This window comes from Ursus americanus, chromosome 25 (assembly GCF_024610735.1).
Source record: "Ursus americanus isolate L20-20 chromosome 25, mUrsAme1.1.p, whole genome shotgun sequence".
Lineage (NCBI taxonomy): Eukaryota > Metazoa > Chordata > Mammalia > Carnivora > Ursidae > Ursus > Ursus americanus.
The window spans coordinates 40446072-40472726 of record NC_142151.1 but is presented as its reverse complement, the minus strand read 5'-3'; the positions used below and the strand labels follow the sequence as shown (position 1 = coordinate 40472726).

At 56.6% G+C, this 26655-nt stretch overlaps 2 protein-coding genes across 8 annotated transcripts in view; one reads left to right on the top strand and one right to left on the bottom strand.

Moving 5' to 3' along the window:
- The first annotated feature begins 541 nt into the window (after positions 1 to 541).
- On the top strand, positions 542 to 21243 carry ADCY6 (adenylate cyclase 6). 6 transcript variants are annotated; one of them, XM_045801153.2, is made up of 22 exons: positions 542 to 675; positions 5686 to 6538; positions 10124 to 10273; positions 10655 to 10776; positions 10870 to 10981; positions 11120 to 11247; positions 11733 to 11891; positions 11967 to 12108; positions 12215 to 12343; positions 12612 to 12637; positions 12872 to 13019; positions 13260 to 13357; positions 13534 to 13621; positions 13797 to 13913; positions 14195 to 14353; positions 14654 to 14832; positions 15750 to 15785; positions 15869 to 15998; positions 16315 to 16578; positions 17389 to 17593; positions 18414 to 18538; positions 18756 to 21243. In XM_045801153.2, the coding sequence occupies exons 2-22, from the start codon at positions 5687 to 5689 to the stop codon at positions 18879 to 18881; spliced, it is 3495 nt and encodes a 1164-aa protein (XP_045657109.1). In that variant the 5' UTR covers positions 542 to 675; position 5686; the 3' UTR covers positions 18882 to 21243. The 6 variants fall into 6 exon arrangements, with proteins under 6 accessions (XP_045657109.1, XP_045657110.1, XP_045657111.1 ...); XM_045801154.2 differs by having other exon boundaries at positions 5683 to 6538; XM_045801155.2 differs by lacking the exon at positions 542 to 675 and adding an exon at positions 1079 to 1223 and having other exon boundaries at positions 5683 to 6538.
- A 19-nt stretch (positions 21244 to 21262) lies between these two features.
- Positions 21263 to 26655, bottom strand: part of SPMIP11 (sperm microtubule inner protein 11) — a 35120-nt gene continuing 29727 nt past the window's right edge. The window contains exons 2-4 of one of the 2 annotated variants that reach the window (XM_045801160.2): positions 24703 to 24825; positions 22270 to 22414; positions 21263 to 21824 (exon numbers count right to left, since the gene is read on the bottom strand). In XM_045801160.2, coding sequence (XP_045657116.1) covers positions 21776 to 21824; positions 22270 to 22414; positions 24703 to 24825 — 317 coding nt within the window. In that variant the 3' untranslated portion in view covers positions 21263 to 21775. The remainder of the gene's footprint in view (positions 21825 to 22269; positions 22415 to 24702; positions 24826 to 26655) is intronic. The other variant, XM_045801159.2, reaches the window with a different exon arrangement.

The window sequence follows — 26655 nt, the reverse complement described above, 5'->3', positions numbered from 1 at the left end:
CTCTTTCCCTTTCTGGCTATACCCTGTTTCAAACCCTTTAAGGGTTAAAGCCACTTCCACGTGATTTTCCCATCACCCAGGTAACCTGGGTTGCTGCTTTGTGCGAGAAAACATGGGAAATAAATAAAAGTCCCAAACAATTTTTCTGTATGTGCACCTAGCCATGCACCCCCCCTTCACCCCCACCCTCAACAGGGAAGCACAACCCGTGGGTAAAAGGTGCCCGGGGGAGGGGCTCTGCACGTTCGCAGGTGCGGGGGAGGGGCTGCCCAGAGAGGGAGGGGAAGAGAGAGAAAGGGAGAGGGGCCAGTGGGGGGGGGGGGGGAAGCGCCCCTTCCTTCAGTCCCCCTTTTGGGCTCTGGGTGCAGCAGATTCGCGTTGGGTCGGTGCCCCAGAGGGTTGGGGGAGGAAGAAACAAGTGGCGTGTGGGGAAGCAGGCCGCACACACCTGGCGCCCGGTGGAATGAAATCTTAATTAATTATTAAACTGAGTTCCCGCGGGAGGGAGCGGGGCCGTGGCGGCTGGGCGGGAATGGCAGGGTGGGGGCTGGGGGAGGGAGGAAGGGAGGAGGAGTGAGGAGTGGGCGCTGGGCGAGGGTTCAGCCCCGGGGGACCCCGGCCGGAAGGAAGCCGACCCTCCGTGGTCCGGGCGGGGGCCAGTCGCCGAGAAACAGAGTGCGTTTGCAGGCGCGCCCGGGGACCCCTGGGTGAGGGTGGGCGGAGAACGCCGCAGGAGGCAGCAGGGGGGGTGGAGGGAAGGGGCAGCGGGCGGGACGGCCCCCTCCCTCGGGGTCTTGATCCCAGAACAGAAGCCGCTTGTTTTCCCAGGACTGGGGGAGGGAGCGGCGGGAGAGAGGAGGGGGCGCGCGGAGGGAGGGGCGCTGCTCGGGCTCCCCCACCCCTACCCGGCTCCTCGGAAGGGGAGTGGGCCCCTGCGCGGGGCTCGGGAGGCGGAGGGGGAGGGGGCGCCCAGACAATAGGAGCTTGTGCCTTTAAGGCGGGGAGTCCGGGAGCCGGCGGGGAGGGGACTTCTGGATCCGGGGTAGAGGGCGGCTGCGCTGGCCAGCAAGGTGGGGGCGCGGGCCGGGCGGACTGCGGACGGCTGGAGGGACGGCCGGGACGCGCGGGCACGGAGCACGACCGCGGGAGGGCCGGCCGGCGGGCCGGAGCCCGCGGGGGCGGCGGGGCGGGGGCCCGGGGGAGGCGCGGAGCCGGGCCGGCAGGTGAGCCCGCGCGGAGGAGCGGCGGGGGGAGCGGCGGCGCTGGGCGCTCGGGTCTCGGGGGGCGTGAAGACTCCCGCGCGGCTCCCGAGAGTTTTTTTGTTGTTGCGGGCACGGAAGCGTGCGATGGGGAGGCTCGATAGTGTTTGGAGGGGAGCCTGAGGCCGTTGGGGCTGGAGAGAGAAATCTGGGAGGAGATGGGGGGCTCAGGCTCCCACCCTTCACTGCCTTCCTCCATCCGAAGCGAGTGCCCAGCTTGCTGGGACCTGGGGGAAGGCTTGTACTGGGGGAGGGGTGGCGGAGGGTTTTGCAGCGGGGCTGTGGGGTGAGCCTACGAGTTTGGGGTAGAGTGTGATTGTGTTTAGGGGAGGGGGCAGGCCGGGCGGAGGAGGGATGCCCTCTGCCTGTAGGAGTTCCCTCCACTCCCCTAACCCCAGACCTTGGCAATGAAAAGGGTGGTGTCAGGGCCCGCTGCAGGGGGCCGGGGGGAGCAGACTTGATTCTCAGCAGGGCCTGACTGAAAACCTAGACGTGGAAGCAGGCGGCGGGGATTCTCTTCCCATACCCTCCCCTTACCACAACACCCCTGTGAGGTGGAAAAACCTTGTGTGGTGGTGGTGGTGGGGGCTGTGTGGTTGGGTGTGGAAGCGGGAGCCTTCTGCAGTCTTCGGGGAGACCGAGGATTGGGGAAGGGAGGAGAAGGCAGTCCTGGACCTCCAGACACAGGCCCTGGGGGAGGCTCCTCTACATCTGGAAAGGCCTGGAATTGAGGCCCACTTCCCAGCATGGTGGGCGGTGCTGGCACTGAAGAGCCCTGCCTGGGCAGCGCCTTCTACCATGAACTTTCTGAAGTCGTTTGAAATCCCCTGGAGCCGCCTTGTGCCAGGGAGGGCAGGGACAGACCGAGGTGGCCAGGAAGAGGGTTTGGGAGAAGCAGTGGGCAGAGCTATCCTTGGGGCTGGGCCTTGGCCTGCCTCAGACTCTGGGTCCAGGCTGGAGAATCAGGGTTGGGAGGGACTTGAGGTCTGGGAGGCACTGGGCCTCCAGCTGCCAAGCTGAATGGCTATGCCTGTGGTGCCTGGAGCAGCAGATCTGTGAGAGAGAGCAAGGGACCAGGACCCAGGGGAGGAGGAAGTCAGAGGCACAGGCTCAGGAGCCTGTCCCTAGGGAAGAGGGAGGTGGTCTGTGGTTTATAGTGATGGGCTGTTTCTGGACAGTGAGGGTTGGGGGACCATATAGGGAAGTTCTGTGGCTTTGAACAGTGCCCTCCCCTGTTCCTTGTCATACCAGCCTAGTCTGGAGTGCCAGGAGTGCTGGGAGCCTGGTGAGTTCCCCAAGGTGGGCAGTGCCTGGAGTGGATCCCCAGGTGGGATGGCTGCAGTTAGTTGGACCATTATACAGCTCTGAACCTATCCCCCTGGGGGGTCAGAGTGTTCTGGGGACAGTGTCTGCCCCTTCCTCTGTGGGTATGAGCCAGATGCTAGGATGTGCTTCCAGGAGGCTGGGAACACAGCCAAAAGCAGGTCCTTTGGGAAGAGAGGTCTGGGCCATTTGGGGAGGGGGGGTGGGATGGTAAATACAGGACAGGGGACTGGCGAGTAGGAGGAGGCTGAATGAAGTAAAATGTCATGGTGGGGGTGGTGGGAAACCTGCTCGCTCTGGGCTCTGTCTCCAGCAGCTCTGAGGACTGACAACCGCGGACACAGGCACAGATAGAACCAGGTGTCTGGCTGGCTGGGGAGATGTGTGCTCTTGCTTATGACTTTTCTCTCTTTCCATTTCTTGGACAGGGGCAGACTTTTGGGTTCCAAGTGGTGTAGGGTGGGGGAGAAGAACTCACTTATCGAGTATGTACTGTGTGACAGATACTGTTGGAATCTTTCCTCACAACTGTTACTATTCCCATTTTACAGATGAAGAAACTGAGGCAGGGAGGCAGGCACATGTTCAAGGCTGTGCAGCTGGCACATAATCACTCTCAGGTTTGAAGCCTGGTTTTGCTCCAAAGATCATGCTTGTAATGAAGTATTTTGTGGTGACTTTTTCCAAATGCCAACCTGACCCAAAGTCTTGGATTTCTGATCTGTCCCTCCAGAGGGTGGTGTTGGTGGTGTGAAGGGGTTGAAGGGATATGGGAGAGGGGATATCTGCTCTGTGGGGTATGGGAGAAGGGGCGCTGAGAGAGGTTGGCTGAGGGCGAACAAGGGGGGGTTTCCAGGCTGCAGAGAGGTCTCCAGTCTGCTTTGTCTTTTGTGGGCCTGTGGGTGTCTGCTTGAAGCGCCACTTGTCTGCCCCCCCCCAGGTGTCCCCTAGTGAGTACAAATGTCAAGGCTGCTGGCTCTCAAGTTTTAAGTACCGGGAGCCCCAGGGTGCCCTGTGGGCATGGAGGAGATGACAGTGCGCTCATCCTCACTTTCCCTTGAGCTGGGCTCAGCTCAGAGGCACGCTGAGGCTGTTGTCACGGAGCCCTCCCTGTCCTGGTTCAAGGCGCTACACCCTCCAGGAGACCTGAGATCTGGGGTGGGTTCGGTGGCGGGTTCGGTGGCCCCGGATCTCTGTAACTTGGGCCAGTCCTATAAAGCGGCTGTGCATCTTGTTTTCCTTTCCTTCTTTCCTTTCTTTTTTTGCCCCCTGTGAAATCTGTGCTCCAGGTGGCCCCAGAAGCAGCTGCACAGGGTTTTGGTGAAGATCAGACGGAATTCGGCATGTGAGAGAACCTCGGAAAGTTTAAATTAGCCCAGAGAAAGCATTGTCTACCCAGCCATTCGAGGAACGTTTATTTAGACTCTGCTAGGTGTGGCAGAGACGGCAGTGAGCAGAACGGGCCCAAATCCCTGCGTTCGTGGGGCTGACATTCCAGGGAGGAGAGGCGATGAGCAAATAAGGAAAATATATAGAACGGCAGTTGCTGATAAGAGCTATGGGGGAAAATAAAGCATAAAGCTGGGAAGGGAGATAGGGAGCTCCAGGAAAGGGGGTTGCTATTTTAATAGAACGGTCAGGGAAAGACTCACTGATAAGGGGACATGTGAGCTGTGACCTGGAGGAGCTCTTGTAGCAGGCGGAGGACACGGGGAGCACCGCAGTCCCAGGCCGGCCTGTGCACCGTGTGTTGGGGAACAGCAAGGAGGCTCATAGGACTCGAGTGCAGGGAGGAAGAAGAGTCACAGGATTATCGCTATTTGTTTTTATTTCACATTAGCTGCTCAATGCCAATGCCCTTGAGCTTGCTTTTTTTTTTTTTTTTAGATTTTATTTATTTATTTTAGAGAGACAGAGAGAGTGCTGTGGGGGGGGTTGGGGGAGGAACAGAGTGGGAGGGAGAGGGTGAGGGAAAGGGAGAGAACCCCGAGCAGACTCTGCACTGAGGGTGGGGCTGACACAGGGCTCGATCTCACGACCCGGAGCCAAAACCAGCAGCCAGACAGTTAATCGACTGAACCACCCAGACGCCCCCCAGACGCCCCATCTTGAGCTTTCTTTTTGTCTTTTCAACCTATTTCTTAAGTCCTTACCATGAGCCGGGGTCAGTACTTGGTGCTAGGGATAAAGTGCTGAGCCAAATAGTGATAATCCCTACTCTCACAGAGTTTATAGTCAGAGGGGTGGGGACCCACATGGAACAAGGGGCAATGTCATTACAATTGTGATAAGTGCTATGGAGGAAACCTGCAGAGGGTAAACGGGACGAAATGTAGTCTGGGTAAGGGAGCTGGGACATCTTCCCTGAGGAAGTTCCTTCTAAGCCGTGACCCGAGGAAGAAGTTGAATTTGGCCTGCTGAAGTGTGCATGGTGTGAGTGTGATGGGGAACGATGTGGAAAGAGATTCCCTTTTGTAGAGAGGTCACCAACTGGCAGCTCACAGGCTGAATTCATTCCACAGACGTGATTTATTTGGCTTGCAGTGTTGAAAAATGTGAATTACTTGCCAATATTTAAAAATCAGGAGCTGTCACATTAAAATGTACATTTTTTGTCAGCTTCTGTTAAAAATGAGAAGATGAGGCTCCGGCGGGAGGCGGGTGGCAGCTCTCCAGTAGTGCGGGGTGCTGTGTGCCCCTGCCGTGCTGGGGGGCACTCCGTAGTTCCCCCCACGTCTCCTGAGCACGGGGTGCTCTGCCCCTGGACACAGGCGCTTGAGTTTGTCACCACCCACAGATCAGTGCTTTTTAGGGAAGAGGTGAATGTTTAAGTTGTGCTGCTTGGGGGTCAGGCAGGTCTGGGTTCGAATGTCGGTTCTTACACCTCTGTGGCTACGTGATCCAGGGCCAGTTACCTCCCTCCCTGTCTCCCGTTTCCCGGCCTGTTGAAGGGGGACACCATCATCTTCCTCGGGGATTCTGTGAGTGCTGTGCCGACCGAGGGGCTTAGCTTGGCCATGGAAGTACTCAGGTTATGGTAGCTGCCGGTGGTGGTAGGGCGCGACGGTGGTGTTAATACCAGCTCGTTCCTCTCTCTCAGCAGCATGTCATGGTTTAGTGGCCTCCTGGTCCCCAAAGTGGATGAACGGAAAACAGCCTGGGGTGAGCGCAATGGGCAGAAGCGTCCACGCCGTGGGACTCGGCCCGGGGGCTTCTGCACGCCTCGCTACATGAGCTGCCTCCGGGATGCGCAGCCCCCCAGTCCCACCCCTGCAGCTCCGCCTCGGTGCCCCTGGCAGGATGAGGCCTTCATCCGGAGGGGCGGCCCGGGCAAGGGCACGGAGCTGGGCCTGCGGGCGGTGGCCCTGGGCTTTGAGGACGTGGAGGCGGCGGCCGGGGCGGCTGAGGCGGCCCCCGACGCGACACCCGGGGGCCGGCGATCGTGCTGGCGCCGCCTGGCCCAGGTGTTCCAGTCGAAGCAGTTCCGCTCGGCCAAGCTGGAGCGCCTGTACCAGCGGTACTTCTTTCAGATGAACCAGAGCAGCCTGACGCTGCTGATGGCCGTGCTGGTGCTGCTCACGGCCGTGCTGCTGGCCTTTCACGCGGCGCCCGCCCGCCCCCGGCCTGCCTACGTGGCCCTGCTGGCCTGTGCCGCCGCCCTCTTCGTGGCGCTCATGGTGGTGTGTAACCGGCACAGCTTCCGCCAGGACTCCATGTGGGTGGTGAGCTACGTGGTGCTGGGCATCCTGGCGGCCGTGCAGGTGGGGGGTGCCCTGGCTGCCGACCCCCGCAGCCCCTCCTCGGGCCTCTGGTGCCCTGTGTTTTTCGTCTACATCGCCTACACGCTCCTGCCCATCCGCATGCGGGCGGCTGTCTTCAGCGGCCTGGGCCTCTCCGCCCTGCATTTGATCTTGGCCTGGCAGCTCAACCGTGGCGACGCCTTCCTCTGGAAGCAGGTGGGTGGTCAGGGAGGTGGGCCTTGGGGCACCAGGCCGGGAATGAGAAGGGGTCTGGCGATGGGGGGGGGGGGGGTCGGGGGTGGATACTGGAGACAGTGCTGTGTCCAAGGGGAGGGGCAGATGACGGGAGGCCAAGTGTCAGGGGTCGGCTCCATCCAGGGTCTGGAGTGGAGGGCACTGCTGAGGAGAGGGGGCCCCCCGGACCCAAGCCTGCGCTCTGCAGGCCACCGTCTGCCGCTCTTCCTCCTGAGGCCCTTGCAATAGCCCATAGGTGTGAGGGAGCACTGGAGGTGGGAGCGTGATGTTTAGCCCCGGGGCCCGGGCAGGGCCGAGAGGGCAGCACTGGCTACGTCCGGCCTTGGCATCTCTGGCCCCAAGATGATACCTGAGACTCAGGCGCCAGCGCCATCCCTGAAAAGCAGCTCCGGGTGGTGATCTGGAAGGATCGAGCAGGGTTTGGATGGAGTTAGCCAGGGAGGAGTTGCTTCTCTCCGGACCAAGGCCATCTCTAGAGGACAGGGAGGGTAACGAGTGGGATCTGTTTTCTCCGGGCCTGAGCATGGTTTGAGTGGAGTTGGACTGTAGAAGAGGGGCGTCAGGGTCGGATCTCCTCCCCCCGTCCTCCCGCTGAGCACCAGGGCTCAGGCAGCCCTGCCTTGAGGTTCTCTGCCCATGCCAGCTACTGTATCCGGGTTCTGAGTGGTGTGTGGGGTGGGGCTTGACAGCACGATGGTGAGAAATCAAGGCTTGGCTGCGGGCAGACCTGCTGGTCCAATGGGCTGAGTTCTTCTCCGTGAGATCTTAGACAACGAACCTCACTTCTCCCAGCCTTGATTTCCCAGTCTGTAAAACTGGGATAAAAATAGTATCTACCTCATGATGTTGCTGTTAGGGCCCCACCCTCTCCCAGAGTGGAGTAGAACCCGGCAGGGCAGGGTTCTCACCTGGGGGCAGGGAGGTGTGGGAGTGCTGTAGGGGATGGTACCCAGGGAAGGGCCTTCCCAGAAGTCCCTTTGAGAGAGACAAGAGCGTGTGGAGTCTGTCGTCTTGGGTCATCCCTCTAAGCAGGGAGCAGAGACCAGGACATCTTGCCTAGAAGATCCTTCAGGGCATAGCCCCAAACCAACACACCTCATGATCCCTCTCTTGGCACCCTGATTTTGAGGGTGCTGTCCTCTCTCTTGCTCAAGTTTTGAGGGAGTCCGCCTCTGCCTTGCCTAGGGCTTGTGGCCTGTAGCCCACCCTAGCCCCACCCACTAAGAGGAAGTTGCCTGGGGCTCCCAGGGTGAGAAGCTGGGTGCTCTGGCATGATGCCCTTCTCCGCCCAGCTTGTGCTCCGGAACAGAATGTACCTTTTTAAAAGTAACTTTATAGCCCATTTGTTTGTGGAGCACGCACCCACAGGGCAGTCAGACCTCTTAAAGGGCCAGGGTCTTTCTGCCTCTGCTAGCCCCCCACTTCTCACCAGGTAACTATGGCACTGGGCTTTGGAGTTGGATTACCCTCCTGGGGAAGGAGGAGCTTGGAGGTGGTGCCTCCCTTCACCCCTCCACCTTCTCTCTGGCTGGCCAGGGGTGGGTGGGTGTCTCTTCTCTGCTCTTAGCTGGCATGGTGCCCAGAACCAGGCCCAGGGCCTGACTGGGGAGGCGCAGCCCCACGGAGGCCGGGACTGTGCCAGCCTCCTGCCTCCCCAGGGGTACCCAGCTGCAGCCTGACCCAGTAGGTCTCAGCAGGCATGTTCTTAGAGTGAGTGGGGAAAGTCACCCCCGCCCCTGTGCCCGTCCTCAGAGCCAGGGTTGCCCATACCGCTTCTCTGAAGTGAGAAGGATTGATTCCCTGTATTCAGTTGGGCTGTGTGTATCTGGATAGTGTGGGGCTGTGGCCTCCTTTCTAGGCTCCTCGGGCAGCCCCTTTCCAGATCCAGCCCTGCTCACACTCCTGGGAAGGAGCCTTCGTTTTCCTCTGACCCACTCATTCAGATGCACTGAGCAGTTTCACCCGGTGACCCCGGCCCAGCCTGGAGTCTCCTAGAGTGTCCTGGAATCCCTTTTTTCTCACAGTTGGATAGGGGTCTGCGTAGAGATCTATTTCAGTCCCCGTCCCCCTTCCCCTTCCCTCCCCCATGACTCACTTTTTCCTCTTGGGCTCCTGGGGCCAGGAAGGGAAGTTGCCTGGTTAACCCCCCTCCCCTTCTCCCCTCACTGGGGGCTATTCTTAGAAACCCCTAGGGGAGATAGTGTGCCCCCCTCTTCACCCCTGCTGCTAGGCGGGGGGCCTTGTGAGCTGGACTGGGAAGGGAGGCTAGGAGGCCAGTCCTAGAGGGTCAAAGTGAGAAATGGCTCAGGGGTTTGCTGAACCTACCCCTCCATTTTACCTAAGAAAAATGAAACCGAGGTCCCAGAGATTAAGTTTGCAGGACTAGTTCTGGTTCTGGGCAAAGCCCAGAATTCCTGGCTTCCACTTGGTGCTCTTTCCCTCCCTTCTCCCCAAACCAGAGCCCTGCCCCAGCCAACTCTGGGGTGGAGCCACAAGTGCCAGGTTAACCCCTGAATTTCCAGAAACACTGAGGCCAGTTTTCCTTAGACTTGCTCTCTGGTGAGTACTCCCGATGCTGAGGAGGGCTGACCATCCTGAGATCAGGGTCCTAGGGCAAGGGGCCTGGCTGTGGCAAGAACTGGGGGTGCCGGGGCATGGTGGCAACCCTTCCCAGGTGGAAGGGAAGGTCCCACGTTAGTAGAATTGAAGACTCCCAAGCCTGGGCTCTGAGGCTGGGCCTCAAGAGCTCGGGTGAATGGAGTGCGTAGGAATCTTGGAAATCTGGAACGTACCGTTCAGTAGGGTTTGGACACAGGCTTTGGAGTCTGACTATCCTGGATTCAAGTCACACACCAGCCACTATTAGCTGTGTGATCTTGGGCAAGTTCCTGAGCTTCTCTGTGCTGGAGTGCCTCACCTTTAGAGTGAGATACTGTTATCTGTCTGGTAGAGTTAGGAGAAATTTGTTAGTTACTGTGTAGACGCAGCTATAGAAGTCAGGAATGTTAACTAGGGGGCCGTCAACAAATTAGCTCCGATAATAATAATAATAGTAACTGTTATATCCAGCGGTGTCAGAGCAGGGAGGGATCTTAGAAATCTTACTGTCCCTCTCCAGGTTCTAGATGAACATGCAGGGGCCCAGAGAGATGAGAGGACTTGTCCTGGGCATTCCTAGGGGGATAGAGAGCACAAGTCCCCTGGGTGTTGTCCTGTGAGGAGAACCACGTGCAGAAGGAGCAGCATTCGCTTTTTGTTTGGGCTGATTGTGGGGCAGGGAATCGTCGGTGCTGGGTGCAGGCCCTGGGGCCCATCTTACCCTGGGTGGTGCTTCTGCTGCCCGGGAGTTGTGACAAAGTCCCGTTTCTAGCTGTGGGGTGATCCAGGCAGGGGGCCGGGGTCCTGTGGGGGAAGGGGGAGATGGCTTACAGGGGTTGGGACAGCTTGGGGACAGACAGGGCCCGGGATCCACAGAGCCTAGCAGGTCGCCCCTGTGCGTCGTGGGGGTGGGGGCGTCCACCGTCTGCCTCTGCCACCCTCCTGCAGCTGGGTGCCAACGTGCTGCTGTTCCTCTGCACCAACGTCATCGGCATCTGCACGCACTACCCGGCGGAGGTGTCTCAGCGCCAGGCCTTTCAGGAGACCCGCGGTTACATCCAGGCCCGGCTGCACCTGCAGCATGAGAATCGGCAGCAGGTGGGGCTGCTCTCCCTGTCCGAGGCCGGCCCGCTCCTCACCCCCACAGAACCCGCAGACTGGGTCCGCCGCCCCATACCACTCCATGGACTGAGTGTGGCTGGCCCGCTCGATTGTGCGTCACGCAGGCCCTGGGACACTGGGGTTCCTGTCCTGCCTGAGGGTGGGAGAGAGCAGATGGGGGCACAAGTGAGGGGTTGCATGGGGTGCTCAGAGGGGGCTGGGACGTGTATCTGCTGTAGGTTCTCATGGGGGAGGTCCAGAAGGGAAGCTCAGGTCTCCAGAGGCTTCTGGGAGGGCTCTGGGGTGGTGGAGGCATCAGGAGGCATTACAGTGTGAGGCCGAGAAGATAGCGGTGCCCTGTCGCAACCACTGGTCTAGGAACGGCTGCTGCTGTCCGTGTTGCCCCAGCATGTTGCCATGGAGATGAAAGAAGATATCAACACAAAGAAAGAAGACATGATGTTCCACAAGATCTATATCCAGAAGCATGACAATGTCAGGTAGGGTGGGGGTGGGAGGGTACCGGCAGGGACGGCGGACCTGGGAGTCTTTGAGGGCCATGTGGTCCTTCCATCTTCTGCCATCGTCCACAGCATCCTGTTTGCAGACATCGAAGGCTTCACCAGCCTGGCATCCCAGTGCACCGCGCAGGAGCTGGTCATGACCCTGAACGAGCTCTTTGCCCGGTTTGACAAGCTGGCTGCGGTGAGGGGCCTGGGGCTGGGGGTGGGGCGAGCATAGCCTTACTGGGGCGGCCTGGCTCAGTGGGGACAGATGGTGACTCAGGGAGGGTGCTGGGCAGGCAAGAGAGTGAGCGCGACTCTCCCCAACTCTCCCCTTTAGGAAAATCACTGCCTGAGAATCAAGATCTTAGGGGACTGTTACTACTGTGTGTCGGGGCTGCCGGAGGCCCGGGCAGACCATGCCCACTGCTGTGTGGAGATGGGGGTGGACATGATCGAGGCCATCTCGTAAGCAGTGCCCCCCTAGGCTTCCTGGAACCGAGTGTGCCCCGGCCCACTCCTACCGTTTGATGCGTCCTCAGGATTGTTTCTCGGTTGTGGCCATTTCTCTGTCTTGGAGATCCATCAGCGGGGAGGGGAATGGATCTTTCTTCAGCCTGTGCAGCTTAGGCCCCCGCCAGAGGGCAGGGTAGGGGAGCCAGCGTGAGGGGGTTTGGGCCCGTGTGAGTGCCAGCTGAGCAGGCCTGAGGGGAGAACAGCGACCCCTCCCTTTCTGGCTCAGTGCTGCACCTGCTGAACAGGGTTCTTTTTGTCCCTGAGAGCCATGCAGCCGCTTGCCCACGTCCAGCCGTCCAGCCGAAGGCTGTGCTCCTGTGTCCCCCGTCTGGGTCTGTCCTGGTCTGTTCGGCTCCGAGGGGAGTGAAGGGCCCGAGCTCTGGGCCGGGAGTGGCGAGGACCGGGCCAGGAGCTGAGCCCGAGCCGCCTCCCCCCAGGCTGGTGCGTGAGGTGACGGGCGTGAACGTGAACATGCGCGTGGGCATCCACAGCGGCCGCGTGCACTGTGGCGTCCTTGGTCTGCGGAAATGGCAGTTCGACGTGTGGTCCAACGACGTGACGCTGGCCAACCACATGGAGGCGGGGGGCCGGGCCGGGTGAGTGTGGGGTCGGGTGGTGGGGGGCGGAGCGAGGCGGGCGAGCCCTGGTCTCACCCTCCTGTTTGCTCACAGCCGCATCCACATCACCCGGGCCACGCTGCAGTACCTGAACGGCGACTACGAGGTGGAGCCGGGCCGCGGCGGCGAGCGCAACGCCTACCTCAAGGAGCAGCACATCGAGACCTTCCTCATCCTGGGGGCCAGCCAGAAACGGGTCAGGCCGGGGGCGGGGCAGGCAGGCAGGGAGGAGGGCAGATGTGGGGAGCGGACAGACCTCTTCTCGGGCCCTGTTCTGATCCTGCACCCGGCCGCCTGCACAGAAAGAGGAGAAGGCCATGCTGGCCAAGCTGCAGCGGACGCGGGCCAACTCCATGGAAGGGCTGATGCCGCGCTGGGTGCCCGACCGCGCCTTCTCCCGGACCAAGGACTCCAAGGCTTTCCGCCAGATGGTGAGGGGCCCACGGCGTTAGGACCCGAGGCCTTTTCCTGACACTCTGTGCCCCCCTTCCCTCTTCTGCCTTCCTTGCTGTGGCTCATACACCTCCACGTATGACTTCTGGTACTGGGGACAGGAGGGATGACTTCGTGCCAGGGGTCCCAAGCCCCCCCCAAGCACACGGGGGATCCCTCAGCACACTGTTGGGGATGGGGAAGGACTGATGGAGGCGAAGGTGGTCTGCCCTTCACCTCACTTGCACACTTTGTCCCTTTCTCCAGGGCATTGATGATTCCAGCAAAGACAAGTAAGTCAGGTTATAAAGGAGGGAGGAGGAGGAGGGGAGAAGGCGCTTGCACCCTGGGACAGGGTTGCAGGGAGCCGAGACTCCCTCTTTCCTGGACCTTAGGTGTGTCCTGTGGAAGCAGGGGCCACACACCCGCTCACTCCGTTTTGGGGTGCTGCCCATTCCCTTCCCTTCTCATTGCCTCGCACGTGGCAGTGCTCATGCCCCCGGTGAAGCCATGTCCCCTGCCCTCAGCCGGGGTGCCCAAGATGCCCTGAACCCCGAGGATGAAGTAGATGAGTTCCTGGGCCGTGCCATCGATGCCCGCAGCATCGATCAGCTACGGAAGGACCACGTGCGCCGCTTCCTGCTCACCTTCCAGAGAGAAGATCTTGAAAAGAAGGTTTGGGGGATTGGAGGGCAGAGGGCCGAGGGCCGAGAGAAGAGGGGAGGTCCAGGCAGGGAAGGCTGAGCGCAACTGAGGGAACCGGAGAGGTTATTTTGGGAATGGGGGGTGGGCGACCACAGGGCACAGGGGGGATTTCTATCAACTGGGCCACTGCTTCCCCTCCTTGAGGCCCCTGGTGGGGCCATGCCTCCCCAGGGCAGAGCGCAGCGCCCAGCTCAGCCTCCTCTCCCTCAGTACTCGCGGAAGGCGGACCCCCGCTTCGGAGCCTACGTGGCCTGCGCGCTGTTGGTCTTCTGCTTCATCTGCTTTATCCAGCTCCTCGTCTTCCCACAGTGAGAGCCCTGCCCCTCCTCGCTCTGCTTCTCTTCCCTCCACCACCTCCCCGAACCTTCCTTGACACCCGTGCAAGCTCACGGTCCCTGGAGCCTGCCCCCTGCCCGTCTGGGGAGTGGGACAAGGACGCCCAGATGTTCCAGAGTAACGTTTTCCCGGCCCTCTTGTGCCCCAGCTCCACCCTGATGCTTGGGACCTATGCCGGTATCTTCCTGCTGTTGCTGACCGCCGTGCTGACCTGTGCCGTGTCCTCCTGTGGCTCCGTATGTCGGGCGTTCTTCCAGGGCCGGTCGGGGAGGGCTGGCTGCGCTGGGGTGGTGAGGAGTCACGCGGGGATGGGGAGGAGAAGGCCAGGCCTCCGCCCTGGGCCCCATCCTTGGTTGGTCTTACCCCTTGGTTGACACGGTCTCTAACCCTCGGTCTCTTGCCTGTCTGCAGCTCTTCCCCAAGGCCCTGCGACGCCTTTCCCGCAGCATTGTCCGCTCTCGGGCGCACAGCACCGTGGTTGGCATCTTTTCAGTCTTGCTTGTGTTCACCTCTGCCATTGCCAACATGGTAAAGGTCCAGTGGGGATTCTCCTGCCCTTCGTCTGTGCCGAGCACTGCTCTGGGTCCTGGGGGTGGGCAGAGGAAGAATACCCATTTCCTGCCCTCTGAGAGCTCGTTATCCCAACGGAGGGGATGAGGTTAACTCCATCCCCCTTTCTCCTTGAATTCTGTACCTCCTGTCACCCCTCAGTGAGAACTTTGACCTCCAGGGTGTAAGGCGCTGGGGCATGGCCCTGGTAACCACTCCCCTCTGTGCTTACCCTGATACGTCTCCCCCAACTGTTGCAGTTCACCTGTAACCACACCCCCATACGGACCTGCGCAGCCCGGATGCTGAATGTGACGCCCGCGGACATCACAGCCTGCCACCTGCAGCAGCTCAATTACTCCCTGGGCCTGGATGCTCCGCTGTGTGAGGGCACCGCACCCACTTGCAGCTTCCCCGAGGTGTCCAAGCCGTGCTCAGGCGGGATGGGGGGTGGTCCCGATTAGCACTGGTTACTGAGTCCTCTGGGTCAGGCCTGGCGACAGGCACTGGGGGCCCAGGTCTCACCAGGGGGCCCAGGTCTCACCAGAGTCCCTGCTGGAGGAGCAGCCAGGGGCCCCTGCATGGTGTGGGGCGGGGTGCAGAGGCTGAAGGAGCTTCGGGTTTGAGGTCGTGGAGGGGAGTGCAGGGCTCTTCCTGCATGGGGTTGGGGTGCCTGGCTTCTGCCTCCACCCGACGCCGCCGCTGCCATCGCCCCGCAGTACTTCGTTGGGAACATGCTGCTGAGTCTCCTGGCCAGCTCTGTCTTCCTGCACATCAGCAGCATCGGGAAGTTGGCCGTGATCTTTGTCCTGGGGCTCGTCTATTTGGTGCTGCTTCTGCTGGGCCCCCCAGCCACCATCTTTGACAACTATGACCTGCTGCTTGGTGTCCATGGCTTGTGAGTTTATCCTCAGCCCTTTAATCCCCTAGGAGCTTCCTGACCCTGCTGGCCACTGTGAGTCTCTCTGGTGCCCAGGCCTCTTGTGCCCTTGGAAAGCTACCTACCACTCACCCCTCATCTGTGGGGGAGAAGGAGGCAGTGGAGGACCTCCCAGCATATGACTCCTCCATCACCCCAAGGAAACCCCAGTCCTGGGAAGTCCCTGTATCTTTAGGCCAGACGTTTAAAAAAATTCCCTGTCTCGTTCGCATGGTTCCTTCACACGCATTCTCTTAACCACCTGTAGGTCACACAGCTGCTTGGTGGCAGCGCCCTGGCTAGGAACCAAAACTTCTGACTCCTGCGTAGGGGCTTGGCCTGGGATACCACACTGGCTTTTCTCTGCAAACCCCACCCCTTGTGATATGGGGCCATAGCTTGATGTGGTAGGAAAAGCCTCTGGAGTCATTTGGGTTTGAATCCCGCTCTGCTGCTCATTAGCTGTGTGACCTTGGACAGGTGAGTTAATGTCTCTGAGCCTCAGTTTCCTCGTCTGTGAAATGGCAATGGCGCCTGTGTCATAGGTGATTGGAAAGACTGTGGTACCTAACATTTGTCAAAGCCTTACTGCACGCCAAGTGCCAGGCCAGGCCTTTTGCGCATGTTATTTAGATCTCGTCCCTCTTTTACTGATGAGGAAACAGGCCTAGACTTAAGCAACTTGTTCTGGGTCACAGGACAGGTAAGTAGGGGAGCTAGCAGTGGAACCTTCTCTTAACGTCTGCTCTTAACGAGTTCATGTAAGCAAAAGCCCTGGCCCTTGCTGATTTTGTGCTATGTGCTCGGTAAATGCAGTTTCTGTCTCCCCTCCCCTCTGCTCCCACCCAGCAACCCAAGAAGAACCGATGACTTTGTTTCTTGTATCTTCCTGCCAGGGCTTCTTCCAATGAGACTTTCGACGGGCTGGACTGGTGAGTGAGGGCTCTGGGGCGGGGAAGGGTAGGGCTGCCACATGCCTCTGTCAGACGCTGAGCTTGCCTCTGCTTACCCTCAGCCCAGCTGCAGGGAGGGTGGCGCTCAAATACATGACCCCCGTGATTCTGCTGGTGTTTGCACTGGCGTTGTATCTGCACGCCCAGCAGGTGGAGTCAACTGCGCGCCTGGACTTCCTCTGGAAACTGCAGGTGACCGGGTGGGCTTCTGGGGGAGGGGGAGGATCTTGGCCACAGAACCTGGGCCAAGCCAGAAACAGACCTGGTTAGCCGGCCAAGGCTCGGGCCGCCCAAGCTCACTCTGGCTCCAAGCCTTCTCTGCGCCCATCCCCTAACCCCTGCCTCCTCCTGTCCCTGCCCCTTTCACCCTTCTGCCTGGTCTTTAGGTCTCACCCGTCCATGCCTTTCTTCTTCCCCGTGATTCCCTCTGATGCCCGTCTCCAGGCCTTGGCCGCCATACCACCCCTTGTGAAGGTTGGGCAATGGGTGATGGGTGTGGTATCCACAGGCAACAGGGGAGAAGGAGGAGATGGAGGAACTCCAGGCCTACAACCGAAGACTGCTGCATAACATTCTGCCCAAGGACGTGGCTGCCCACTTCCTGGCCCGGGAGCGCCGGAATGACGAGCTCTACTATCAGTCGTGTGAGTGTGTGGCCGTCATGTTTGCCTCCATTGCCAACTTTTCTGAGTTCTATGTGGAGCTGGAGGCCAACAACGAGGGCGTCGAGTGTCTGCGGTTGCTCAACGAGATCATCGCTGACTTCGACGAGGTACTTGTCTGGTTGGCTGCTGCTGGCAGGGCGGCTGGGGGGGACTAGGGCAGCGGGGAGAACTTTGTTGGGAAGGCCAGGATGGGATGGGTAGCTGGATTGGGAGGAGGAAGGGAGGTTTGCTGGGACCCAGAGATGTCGGGGTAGGAGTAGAGTAGGTAGAGCAGAGACAAGGACAAGGACCCACCAAGGTGTCTCGAGGCAGCAAGGAGGTCGACCTCAGTGGGGCAGGGTCATCACTGCTGGGGAGCAAAGGCCATGAGGATCTGTGGAGAGGACAGGATAGGTACCAGGTGAACGTTACCGACTAAGGCGGCAGTAATCTATGGACAGAACCCCCTGAGCCCAAGGAAGCAAGACGGGCCCCTGAATAGAGAAAATGGAAGCAAGCATGAGGAAGTATCCTGAATTAGCCAGGTTGGGATGGGCCATTTGCTCTTTCGGATCCGAGTCACTTCTTCATTCTGGCACTCAGTTTCCCAAAAAGTGATGGTTAGAATAACTGATGGCTAATGTCCCTTCCGTGGTTCTGGATTCCGTGAGGGAGCTTTTGAAGTTGAGCTGAAGCTGTATGCTTAAGTCCTGGCCTGGGGTTCTGATAACGGGCTGGAGAGGGAGGCCTGTTTTCCTGGCTTCTCAGTCCCGCCTTGAGAACACCAGCTGGAAGGCGGGGGCTCACTCGCTCAAAAGAGGGGAGCTGTTGAAACAGGGAAGGGGGAAGAGGCCGAGGCATGGCAAGAGTGAGCATCAGGCAGGGCGCGTGCGTTTGGCTTCGCCGCCTTGACAGTCCGGTCCCCCCGTGCTGTCCAGATCATCAGCGAGGAGCGGTTCCGGCAGCTGGAGAAGATCAAAACGATTGGTAGCACCTACATGGCTGCCTCGGGGCTGAACGCCAGCACCTATGATCAGGCCGGCCGCTCCCACATCACTGCCCTGGCCGACTATGCCATGCGGCTCATGGAGCAGATGAAACATATCAATGAGCACTCCTTCAACAATTTCCAGATGAAGATTGGTGAGATGGCCTGGTTGCCTGGCAGCTTTTCCCAGGGCTGTTTCTGGGTGAGGCTGAGGAAGCAGGCTAGGGATGGCATCACAGATTCCCCATCGGGAATCCTTTGGGATGTCCTTTTCTCCCATCTCCTATCTCGCCTCATATTTAGAACAGAGATCATTTATTGAGGGCCTACTGTGTGCTAGGCGCTGTCCTAGACATTTTAATCTTCGCTTTACCGCTCCCTCTTACAGATAGAGACTGACTCTCTGATGAAATAACTTGGCCGAGGTCAGACAGCTAGTAGGTGGCTGCACTGGGCTTCGAAACCGGGTTGATTTAAGCTCCAGTACCTGTGTCCTTCTCTCTCCCAGTCTGATAAGAGGCACTTGCTCACAGATGAGCTGGGAGCTGGTGGGCGGGAGGAGTGGTAGCGGCGTGGGTTCTAGAGTCACTCTGGTTTGGATCCTGGCTGTTCTGCTCACTGGCCTATTTAGCACACCTCCCAGCTCCTCTGCTGAGGCCGTTTGTAAAATGGGGACGATACCCGCCTTTTAGGGCTGTCGAGGGGATGAAATAATGGAATGTGAAATGCTGACCAGAGGGCTTGGCGCGGAGCGAGCATTCAGTGGATTTAGCTACTGTTAGGGCAACGGCTGTCTTAACGCAGGGGAGCGCCTTGGGACATGCTCGGATCTGCCATTGCCTACAACCAGGACACTTGTCCCTTTGTCACTTTCTTCTCTGGGTCCTTCTAAAGGTGCCAGGAGGTGGGATGACTCTCTGGGCTGACCCTGGAATGTCCATTAGTCTCAGTTTTTTGCTGCTGTCCCCATTGCAGGGCTGAACATGGGCCCAGTCGTGGCAGGCGTCATTGGGGCTCGGAAGCCGCAGTATGACATCTGGGGGAACACAGTGAATGTCTCTAGCCGTATGGACAGCACAGGGGTCCCTGACCGAATCCAGGTGAGGGGGATGTGAGCAGAGGCTGGGAAGAGTATGGGTCCAGAGGGCTTCTGCAGGGGTCTCTCTGAGGTCACTAGGACAGGGGTAGGGTGGCAGTGTTCTGTGGTTTGGGGAGTGGGGATTGGGGGGGTGGCTAGCATGATTAGAGAACCCCTGGGCCCCTGCAAATGCAGCAGGAAGGATCCCAGGCTAAATGGGTTCCCTTCCCATCCCCCAGGTGACCACGGACTTGTACCAGGTTCTAGCTGCCAAAGGCTACCAGCTGGAGTGTCGAGGGGTGGTCAAGGTGAAGGGCAAGGGGGAGATGACCACCTACTTCCTCAATGGGGGCCCCCCCAGTTAGCAGGGCCCAGCTACAAATTCAGCTGTCAGGACCAAGATGGGCATCTAAGTGGACTCTGTGCTCGCTGGTTGGAGCTGTGGCGGGGCCACCAAGCCTCCAGACCCTGCTGACCACAAAAGGGAACACCCCAGCAGGCTGTGCTTGGACCACGCTCGTCTGCCCTCAGGCTGGTGAACAAGGGACGCCAAGAGGATTATGCAAGTGACTCTTACTTTTCTAATTGGGATAGGGCTGTTGCCTCTTTCTTCCAGCCTTCAGGAGCAGGGGAGGCAGCAGAGGCAGCAGGAGCCCTCCTGTCTGAGGGATTAAAGTGGCAGCTTGCCATGCCTACCCTTTCCCTGTCTGTCTGGGCAACAGACTCAGGGCTGGGCCCTTCCTTTCCCTCTTTTTCCTGGGAATATTTTGTACAAAGACTGGGGCAGGCATGAGGAGTGCCTCTTCCACGCTTGCCTCTGCTATGCCTGCATCCCCAGCCTGGCTTTGGGTACTCCACCCCAGTCAGGTCTCCCTCCTAGGCACAGGGCCCAGGAGGGAGATGCTCTGGGGACCCAGCCCTGTCCGTATTTCAGGGGAGTGTTTCCATTTGCCAAATCCTAGTCCCATGATCTGTCCCCAAAGGGGAACAAAGGGACTTTTGACAGCTCAGATTTAGCCCCAGTTCCTGCACAACTCCAGGGAAAGGGGCATCTGGCCTCATTGGTACTGTGAAAATGCCCAGCCAGAGAGCAAGCGTGTGTGTGGGGATGTCAGAAGATCAGGAGTTGAAAGTTCACCAGCAGGTGCCAAAGAGAGCAGGCCGGCCAGGGAGCGGGGTGGTACCAGACTCTTGATCTGAGGGCCCCACTGGGGTCATGGTCAGGTAACTCTGTCCCCGTGCTCTCTTGCTGTCTGCTGGCAAGGGGGCACAGAGCATCTCTACCCCTTCTGTTGCCAAAAAGAAAAGGGTCAGGGCACGGAGGAGGATGACCCTGATCTCAAACCCGTCCTCCCAAGTCTTTGGCCCTGGGGAGGGCCTGTGTGTCTGTGTAATGTGTGTGCATGTCGGCCTCTGTGTGTGTATCTGTTTCCCAGGTCTGTGTGTGTCCTTGTGCTCCTCCTCAGCTCTCTACCCGGGGTTGCCTCGCTCCTGTGGGGCCCTGTCTTCTGGGAGTAAGGCAGCGTTTCTGATTTCGAGAGATGGAGAGAGATGCCTAGATTGCACAGGAGTGGCAGGGGGTGTGGTAGCAAGAGGAAGGTGGCCCTGGGGAGAGCAGTCCTTTTTGTGCCAAATCCCTAAGTGCCATTTGGGGGCCGCGCGTGCAGCATGACTGTCTCCCTGCCTGGGGCAGGGACCCAGGCGCCTGCTGGAACCTCGATGCTCCATGCGCTTGAACTGTCTGGGGTTTGGTGGGCAGAGGCTCAGGAGATTCCTGGGTTCCTCAGCTGGTAGTATACTTTGGGACTGAGGTAGCATGGGATCTCTCTGAGGACCCAGATACTGGTACTAGGAGATGGGGCAAGGGAACCTGAAACTTGGCGTTCGGCAGCCTTCAGTCTCAGTCTAGCGTGTTCCTGGCTCCCCAGTCCCCGTGAAGCCTGCAAGGGCTAGGAGGAGGGTTGGAAGGTTGGACTCTAGATTCCCTTCCTATCTCTGCCTTCCTTTTACTCCTTTCCCTACAGCCTCCTTGCCTCAGGCCTGAAGTAGTTGGTGCCTTGGTTTCTCTGTCTGTACCTATTTAAGCCAGAGGCATTAGCCTGAATTTTGCTTGAAGATCATTTGGTCTTGGAGGTGATTAGAGAGACAGAGGAGAGAGGGTCCCAGAGTTGCTGGGTTTGGGGAATGGAAAGGGTACTTGGTACTCTTGCCCTTTCCGACTCAAGCGCCTTGCAGAGGCCTGCTTTCTGGCTCATATTGCCTCCCTTGGGGATCTTCATGCATCAACCAAATGGGCCGTCAGGCACTTCATTAGCCATGGCAGGAGGAGGGGAAAAGACTAGTTGGTCCGGACAGAAAATCAACTTCCTTTCCCCAGCCATGTCCCTGGATAGGAAGGGACTGCTTGGAGCCCTGGGGTGGGGGTGAGGGTGTAAGGAGACCAGAGAGAGAAGACCTCAGTCTTTGGTGACTTGTCTTTGCTTCTTGCCAAGTGGGAGGAGCCTGTCCACACCCTGACTCCTCATACCATAGTGCCAACCATGCCCTTCTCCTGGGCTGCCATCGCCCCCTTTCTCACCAGGTGATGGGGGAGTCAGTGGATGGGAGGCCCATGGACTTTGGTTTTATAATGTAACCACTGTTGGGGGGGGGGGAGAGGGTGGTGTATCATGTATTTCAGTGAAATATTTAATATATTTAAATATCAATAAAATCAAATTCTTTGTAAAATTCCTAGCTTTCTGAAGGTGTTCTGGGCCCTGGGTTGGGTCAGAAATGGCAGAGCTGGGTACAGGAGGCAGCCTCCTGCCAGAGGGCTCTGTGAGCCTCTTTCCCCTGTGGTTAGAGGGCTTCCTCCAGTTTTATCGCTGCCAAAGTGAAGCTGAAGTCTTCAGAGAGCATGACTACTCTAGGCCCTTCAGCATCGTGAGGACCAGTGTGTGTCTTCCCAGACTTGTTACTCTGACACCTGCCATTCATGAGGTCAAGACACCCTTGGTGGTCTTTTCTGTACCCTGGCCCCTCCCAAACCAAACACCAAATTCTGACCCCCATACATCTGATCTCACAGGAATTCAGGCATTGGAATAATTTCCCTCCGCCCCGCTTCCAGTGCACACAAGTGACTTCTAGTCCAATCTGTTTACTCTGCTTTTGTGCCCTTCCTCCCATTAGTCAGTGGAACCAGGACACCTTCTCCCACTTTCTCTTTCTTTGCCCTGCTTCCTCAGTCCATCTTGCCCTTCTGCAAACATCCTGCTCAATACAGACTGAAGTTTCTGTCACGAAGAACAGAGTGATCCATGAACCTGGAAAAGAGAGGGAGGGTCTCAGATTTGGCCAGGCCCAGGCCAGGCTGGTGTATGTGTGGTGGTGTCCTTAAACATCTCCCAAGACTGCCTCAGGGCAGAAGGGGCAGGGGCAGTAATGAGGAAGTATGGCTACTGCCAATGAATGGTGGTTGGAGGGTGGGAGGCGGGAGGCAGCAGTGAAGGGGGCGGAAGCCTCCCTGGACTCCCTAGGAAAGCGATAGACACTTGTCTTGAGCTTGCCCCAGAAGTCATAGCCATGAGGCGAAACACAAAGGTACAAACAACTCTAACTCCTTTGAATGCCAGATTCTGGGGCTATCCCTGGTAAGACCCAAACTTTGCCTTCTATTCCCTGAGAAGAGATGAAACAGTCTCTAAGGGTTTAAGGGAAGGGAGGGTGTACTTCTCTTAGTCTCCTCAGCCCCACCCATCCCAGCCTAACCTGGTCATTGGGCTTTTGATGAGGCAGTGGCGGGGGCTTCGGATCCATGGCATGGTTTCCTCTGGGCGCACTCCTGGATCGTGGGACCGCCAGAAGCTGAAGTTCTGAGCATCAGTCAAGGGGACTCTGAAGACCTGATTGGGGACTGAATGGTTGGGGAAGGGCAGGTTGTCCAGTATCTTCAAGTTCTTTCTCCCTTTTGTGCCTCAAGGCAGCACAAGCCCAACCTAGCAACTGGGCCTGACCAGGTGCTGAGAAGTCCTGGGAATCTGGCCACCACACCCAGCTTCACTTCCAGATCCCGGCCTCTCACACCCTTCATGGTCAGTTGAATCCGTCTTGGTTCTTCCTGCTACTACTAAGCCCATCTCCAAGAGTGCTTTCCCGAAGTGCTAAGATGGTGGAGAACAGCTGGTCAACCCACTTGGGAAATGTGCAAGATGGGTCTACTCTACTGGCTTCCTGTACCCCCACCCCCCAGGCTTAATCGTCCTCTTTACTTTCCCCCTTCTCTGAAAAAATTCCTTCCTTTGCTCATTCCAGGGAATTCTCTGAAACTAAGCAATGATACCACCTTGCATTTAGATACTGCTGGTAGGTTCATTTATCAAGTGCCTATCCTGTTCTAAATGTATCAGGTGTTCGTAAGATTTTGAAATAGTATCAATCAGACTTACCTAGTCTTTTTTTGTGTGTGTTTTTATTCTTGATGTGGATAAATCTAACTATACCATTGTATAAAATTCGTATATTCTTTAAACTTAGAATTATAGCCTAAAATCTGTAATATACCATTGAGTAGATGGTTCATTTTTGACTTAGTTTCCCTATTGATTGGTTATAAGCTCTTAAAAAGAATTTGCTATTAGGTGCAACTCTTAGACACTCCATCCCTATGTCTTTTTACATTTCTGAAAGCATCTTAGTTTTTAAATTAAACTTTAATTTTGAGTAATTTTGGATTCACACATAGTTGTAAGAAATGATACACATAGATCCTGTGTACGTACGCTTTACCCGATTTCCCCTAATAGGGTCAGGGAGTTGCCCCCCTTTTAAAAATGTTTATTTATTTGACAGAGCACAAGTAGGGGGAGCAGCAGGCAGAAGGAGAGGGAGAAGCAGGCTTCCCGCTGAGTGGGGAGCCCAATGCAGGGGTCGATCCCAGGACCCCGGGATCGTGACCTGAGCTGAAGGCAGACGCTTAACGAACTTAGCCACCCAGGCGCCTCAGGAGTTGCCCTTTTATAGCCATGTCCTCCTAGCCCCTGTTGGTGTTCTTCATTTCTATAATTTTGTCATTTTATGAATGTTATACAAATGGCATCATACAGTATGTGATCTTTTGGGAACTGGCTTTCTTTGCATAGCAGAACTCCCCGAAGATTCCTAGAAGTTCTCGCATGTATCAGTTGTTTGTCCTAAATGCTTTTTTAAATGTACGTTTTCTTAGGGTGCCTCCGTGGCTCAGTTGGTTGGGCGTCTGCCGTCAGCTCAGGTTATGATCCTGGAGACCCAGGATCGAGCCCCACGTCAGGCTCCCTGCTTGCTGGGGAGTCTGCTTCTCCCTCTGACCCTCCTCCTTCCTCTTGTGCTCGCTCGCTCTCAAATAAATAAAATCTTAAAAAAAATAAATGTGCATTTTCTCTAACTTTCACAGCAATGCTAGAGTATGATTCCCATTTTCAGATGGTTCGGAGAGGTTAAGTGTTTAAAGGAACTTGCCCAAGGTCACACAATTTGTTTGGAGTTTAAACTCCATTCAAATTCCAAAGCCAGTGTTTGGTCTACCACTCCTCACAGGCACAGCACATAATATGCAAAGTACTATCCTAAATTGCCTCATTTTGTTGTGATCCTCACAACAATTCTGTAAGATTGGCAGAGCAGGCATTTTCTTTTCTTTTTCTTAATGAATGAGAAAGCAGATTAATAGAAGATATGTGGCTACTCAAAGTAAGACACTTAAAAGAGGCAGAACTATGACTAATATGGAGCTTCCACTTCCAAGTCTGATTCAATTTTTGTTTTATCTTGCTCACTCCACCATTCAAGTCTACTTTCACCCTCCTTTTCTCAAGTCTCCCTTCTTGGCTGTTTTTTTCCCCCTGCCCTACCATGCCCCATCACAGCCCAACCACTCTTTACAAACTCAGGCATATCTATTCTGCCCCTAGCATGGTGCCCACTCCAAGATACTTTCATGTCTTTATTTTTTTTTTTTTAAGATTTTATTTATTTGAGAGAGATAGAGAGTACGAGCGTGTGAGCCCACTAGAGTGCACGAGGTGGTTGGGGGGCGGAGGGAGAGGGAGAAGCAGGCTTCCCCCTGAGCAGGGAGCCAGACCGGGGCTGGATCCCAGAAGCCCCACATCATGACCTGAGCCAAAGGCAGAAGCTTAACTGACTGAGCCACCCAGGCTCGATACTTACATGTCTTTAACAACACCTTCTTTACAGCTTCGTGGTACCGTGTGTGGCTATTCTGGTGCACGGAATAATTTCCATCTTCTGAGATAATAGGGGGAAGCCTAGTGGGTGCCAGTTCCTTCTGGTCTGAAACAAGAGCAGACTTGTTATGAGTATTAGCAAATGGGGCTCTTTGATTTTCTGAGTCTCTAGTCTCCATGCCAACCAGGCACACGGCAGGGATCTCTCCTAGCTGCTCAAATCTGATCTTAGGATCTCAGATGTCAAATTACAATGCCTGTGTCAGGAGGGAGAGAGGGAGGGAAGACCCAGTGATCATGAGACCTCCCTCACCATTCTCTTGCTCCTCTCTGACTCTTGGGTTTTGAGAGGCCTCCTACTGGAATCAGGATATTGACAGATACTTAGGGTTAGTGCAGGTGAAAAAGGTCCTTTATCTGGATGGACACTCATTTCCTGGAACTGGCATATTTGCAGAACTTTAATTGGTCTAATAGGAGAATTTATGTTTGCGCTAAGTCTTGGAGGATACGGAGGAGTGAGTCCATGGGACGTAGTGGTATCAGCAAGAGCATTTCAGGCAGGAGGATAGCAAGTGTGCGGAAGATAGGAGCACTAGAGAGGTTTCAGCTTGCTATTGATTTGGAGCCTGATTAGTGTGAAGTAAAGTGGAGAGGGGCAGGGAAGGGGCTGGAAAAGTAGTTTGAGTAGGGTAAGGTAAGGTAGGGTAGAGTAAGGAAGTGTAGACCTAGCAGCATTATTATTATTTTCTTCTCCTCCTCCTCTTCCTCCTTTCTTCCTTCTTCCTTCTTCCTCCTCTTCCTCCTTTCTTCCTTCTTCCTTCTTCCTCCTCTTCCTCCTTTCTTCCTTCTTCCTTCTTCTCCTGCCCCTCCTCCTCCACCTCCTCCTCCTCCTCCTCCTCCTCCTTCTTCAAGATTTTATTTATTTGAGAGAGACAGAATGAATGGGGGGAGGAGCAGAGGGAGAGGAAGAAGCAGACTCCCCACTGAGTAGAGAGCCCAATGCAGGGCTTGATCCCAGAACCCTGGGATCATGACCTGAGCCGAAGGCAAATGCTTAACTAACTGAGCCACCCAGGCGCCCCTAGACCTAGCATTCTTATGGGGATTTGGGGATCCCCTCCAAAGCAAAACTGGAATCTCACTCTGGAGGCTGAAAAGACCAGAGCTTCCTTACCCAGGTCTGAATGTTTGTGTTCCCCCTAAATTCATATGTTGAAAACTCAATTCCCAAGGTGATAGTATTTGGAGGTGGGGCATTTAGGGGGTGATTAAGTCATAAGGGTAGAGCCCTTATGAATGGAATTAGTGCCCTTATAAAAGAGGCCTCAGAGAGCTCCCTCTCCCCTTCTACCCCATGAGGGCACAATGAGAAGACTACAACTTGAAAGAGGCCCTCACTGGACCACACTGGCTCACCGATGTCAGCCTTCTAGCCTCCAGAACTGTGAGAAGTAAATTTCTGTTGTTTCTAAGCTACCCAGTCTATGGCATTCTGGACTAAGATGCCAGGCTCTCTTGCAGCTAGGGCATGGGCAGAGTTTTGGCTAGGCCAAACACACCTGCTTCAGATTTGGAATCCAAAGAGGGAGGTTGCAAAGAAGCAAGGGCTACGTAGAGTCTTTTTCTACTAATGGGAAGTTGCGCAGTGAAGCTGCATTTTCTTTCTAGCAGCACATTCAGAGCCCAGGGTCCTTGGGGTCCTGCCACAGTACTGAACACAGCAGCGTCTATGCCCAACCAGGTCTGCAGCATGATTCTGGTTATTGTCCACCAAACTTGCCTCTCTGTTCCGTTTACAGCTTTTATGTACTTCCCAATACTCTTTTTTTAAAAAACGACTTTATTGTAAAATTGACCTACAAGTAGTTGTACGTATGTAATATGTACGACTTAATGAGTTGGTAGGTAAGTATACACCTGTGAAACCATTCAC

Bases quoted from the DNA above. Each gene is read 5' to 3' on its own strand.
- ADCY6 (XM_087855800.1), top strand. The intron at 13,358-13,533 runs GTGAGAGCCCTG...CTTGTGCCCCAG, and splicing joins CAGCTCCTCGTCTTCCCACA to CTCCACCCTGATGCTTGGGA. The intron at 16,579-17,388 runs GTACTTGTCTGG...CGTGCTGTCCAG, and splicing joins TCATCGCTGACTTCGACGAG to ATCATCAGCGAGGAGCGGTT.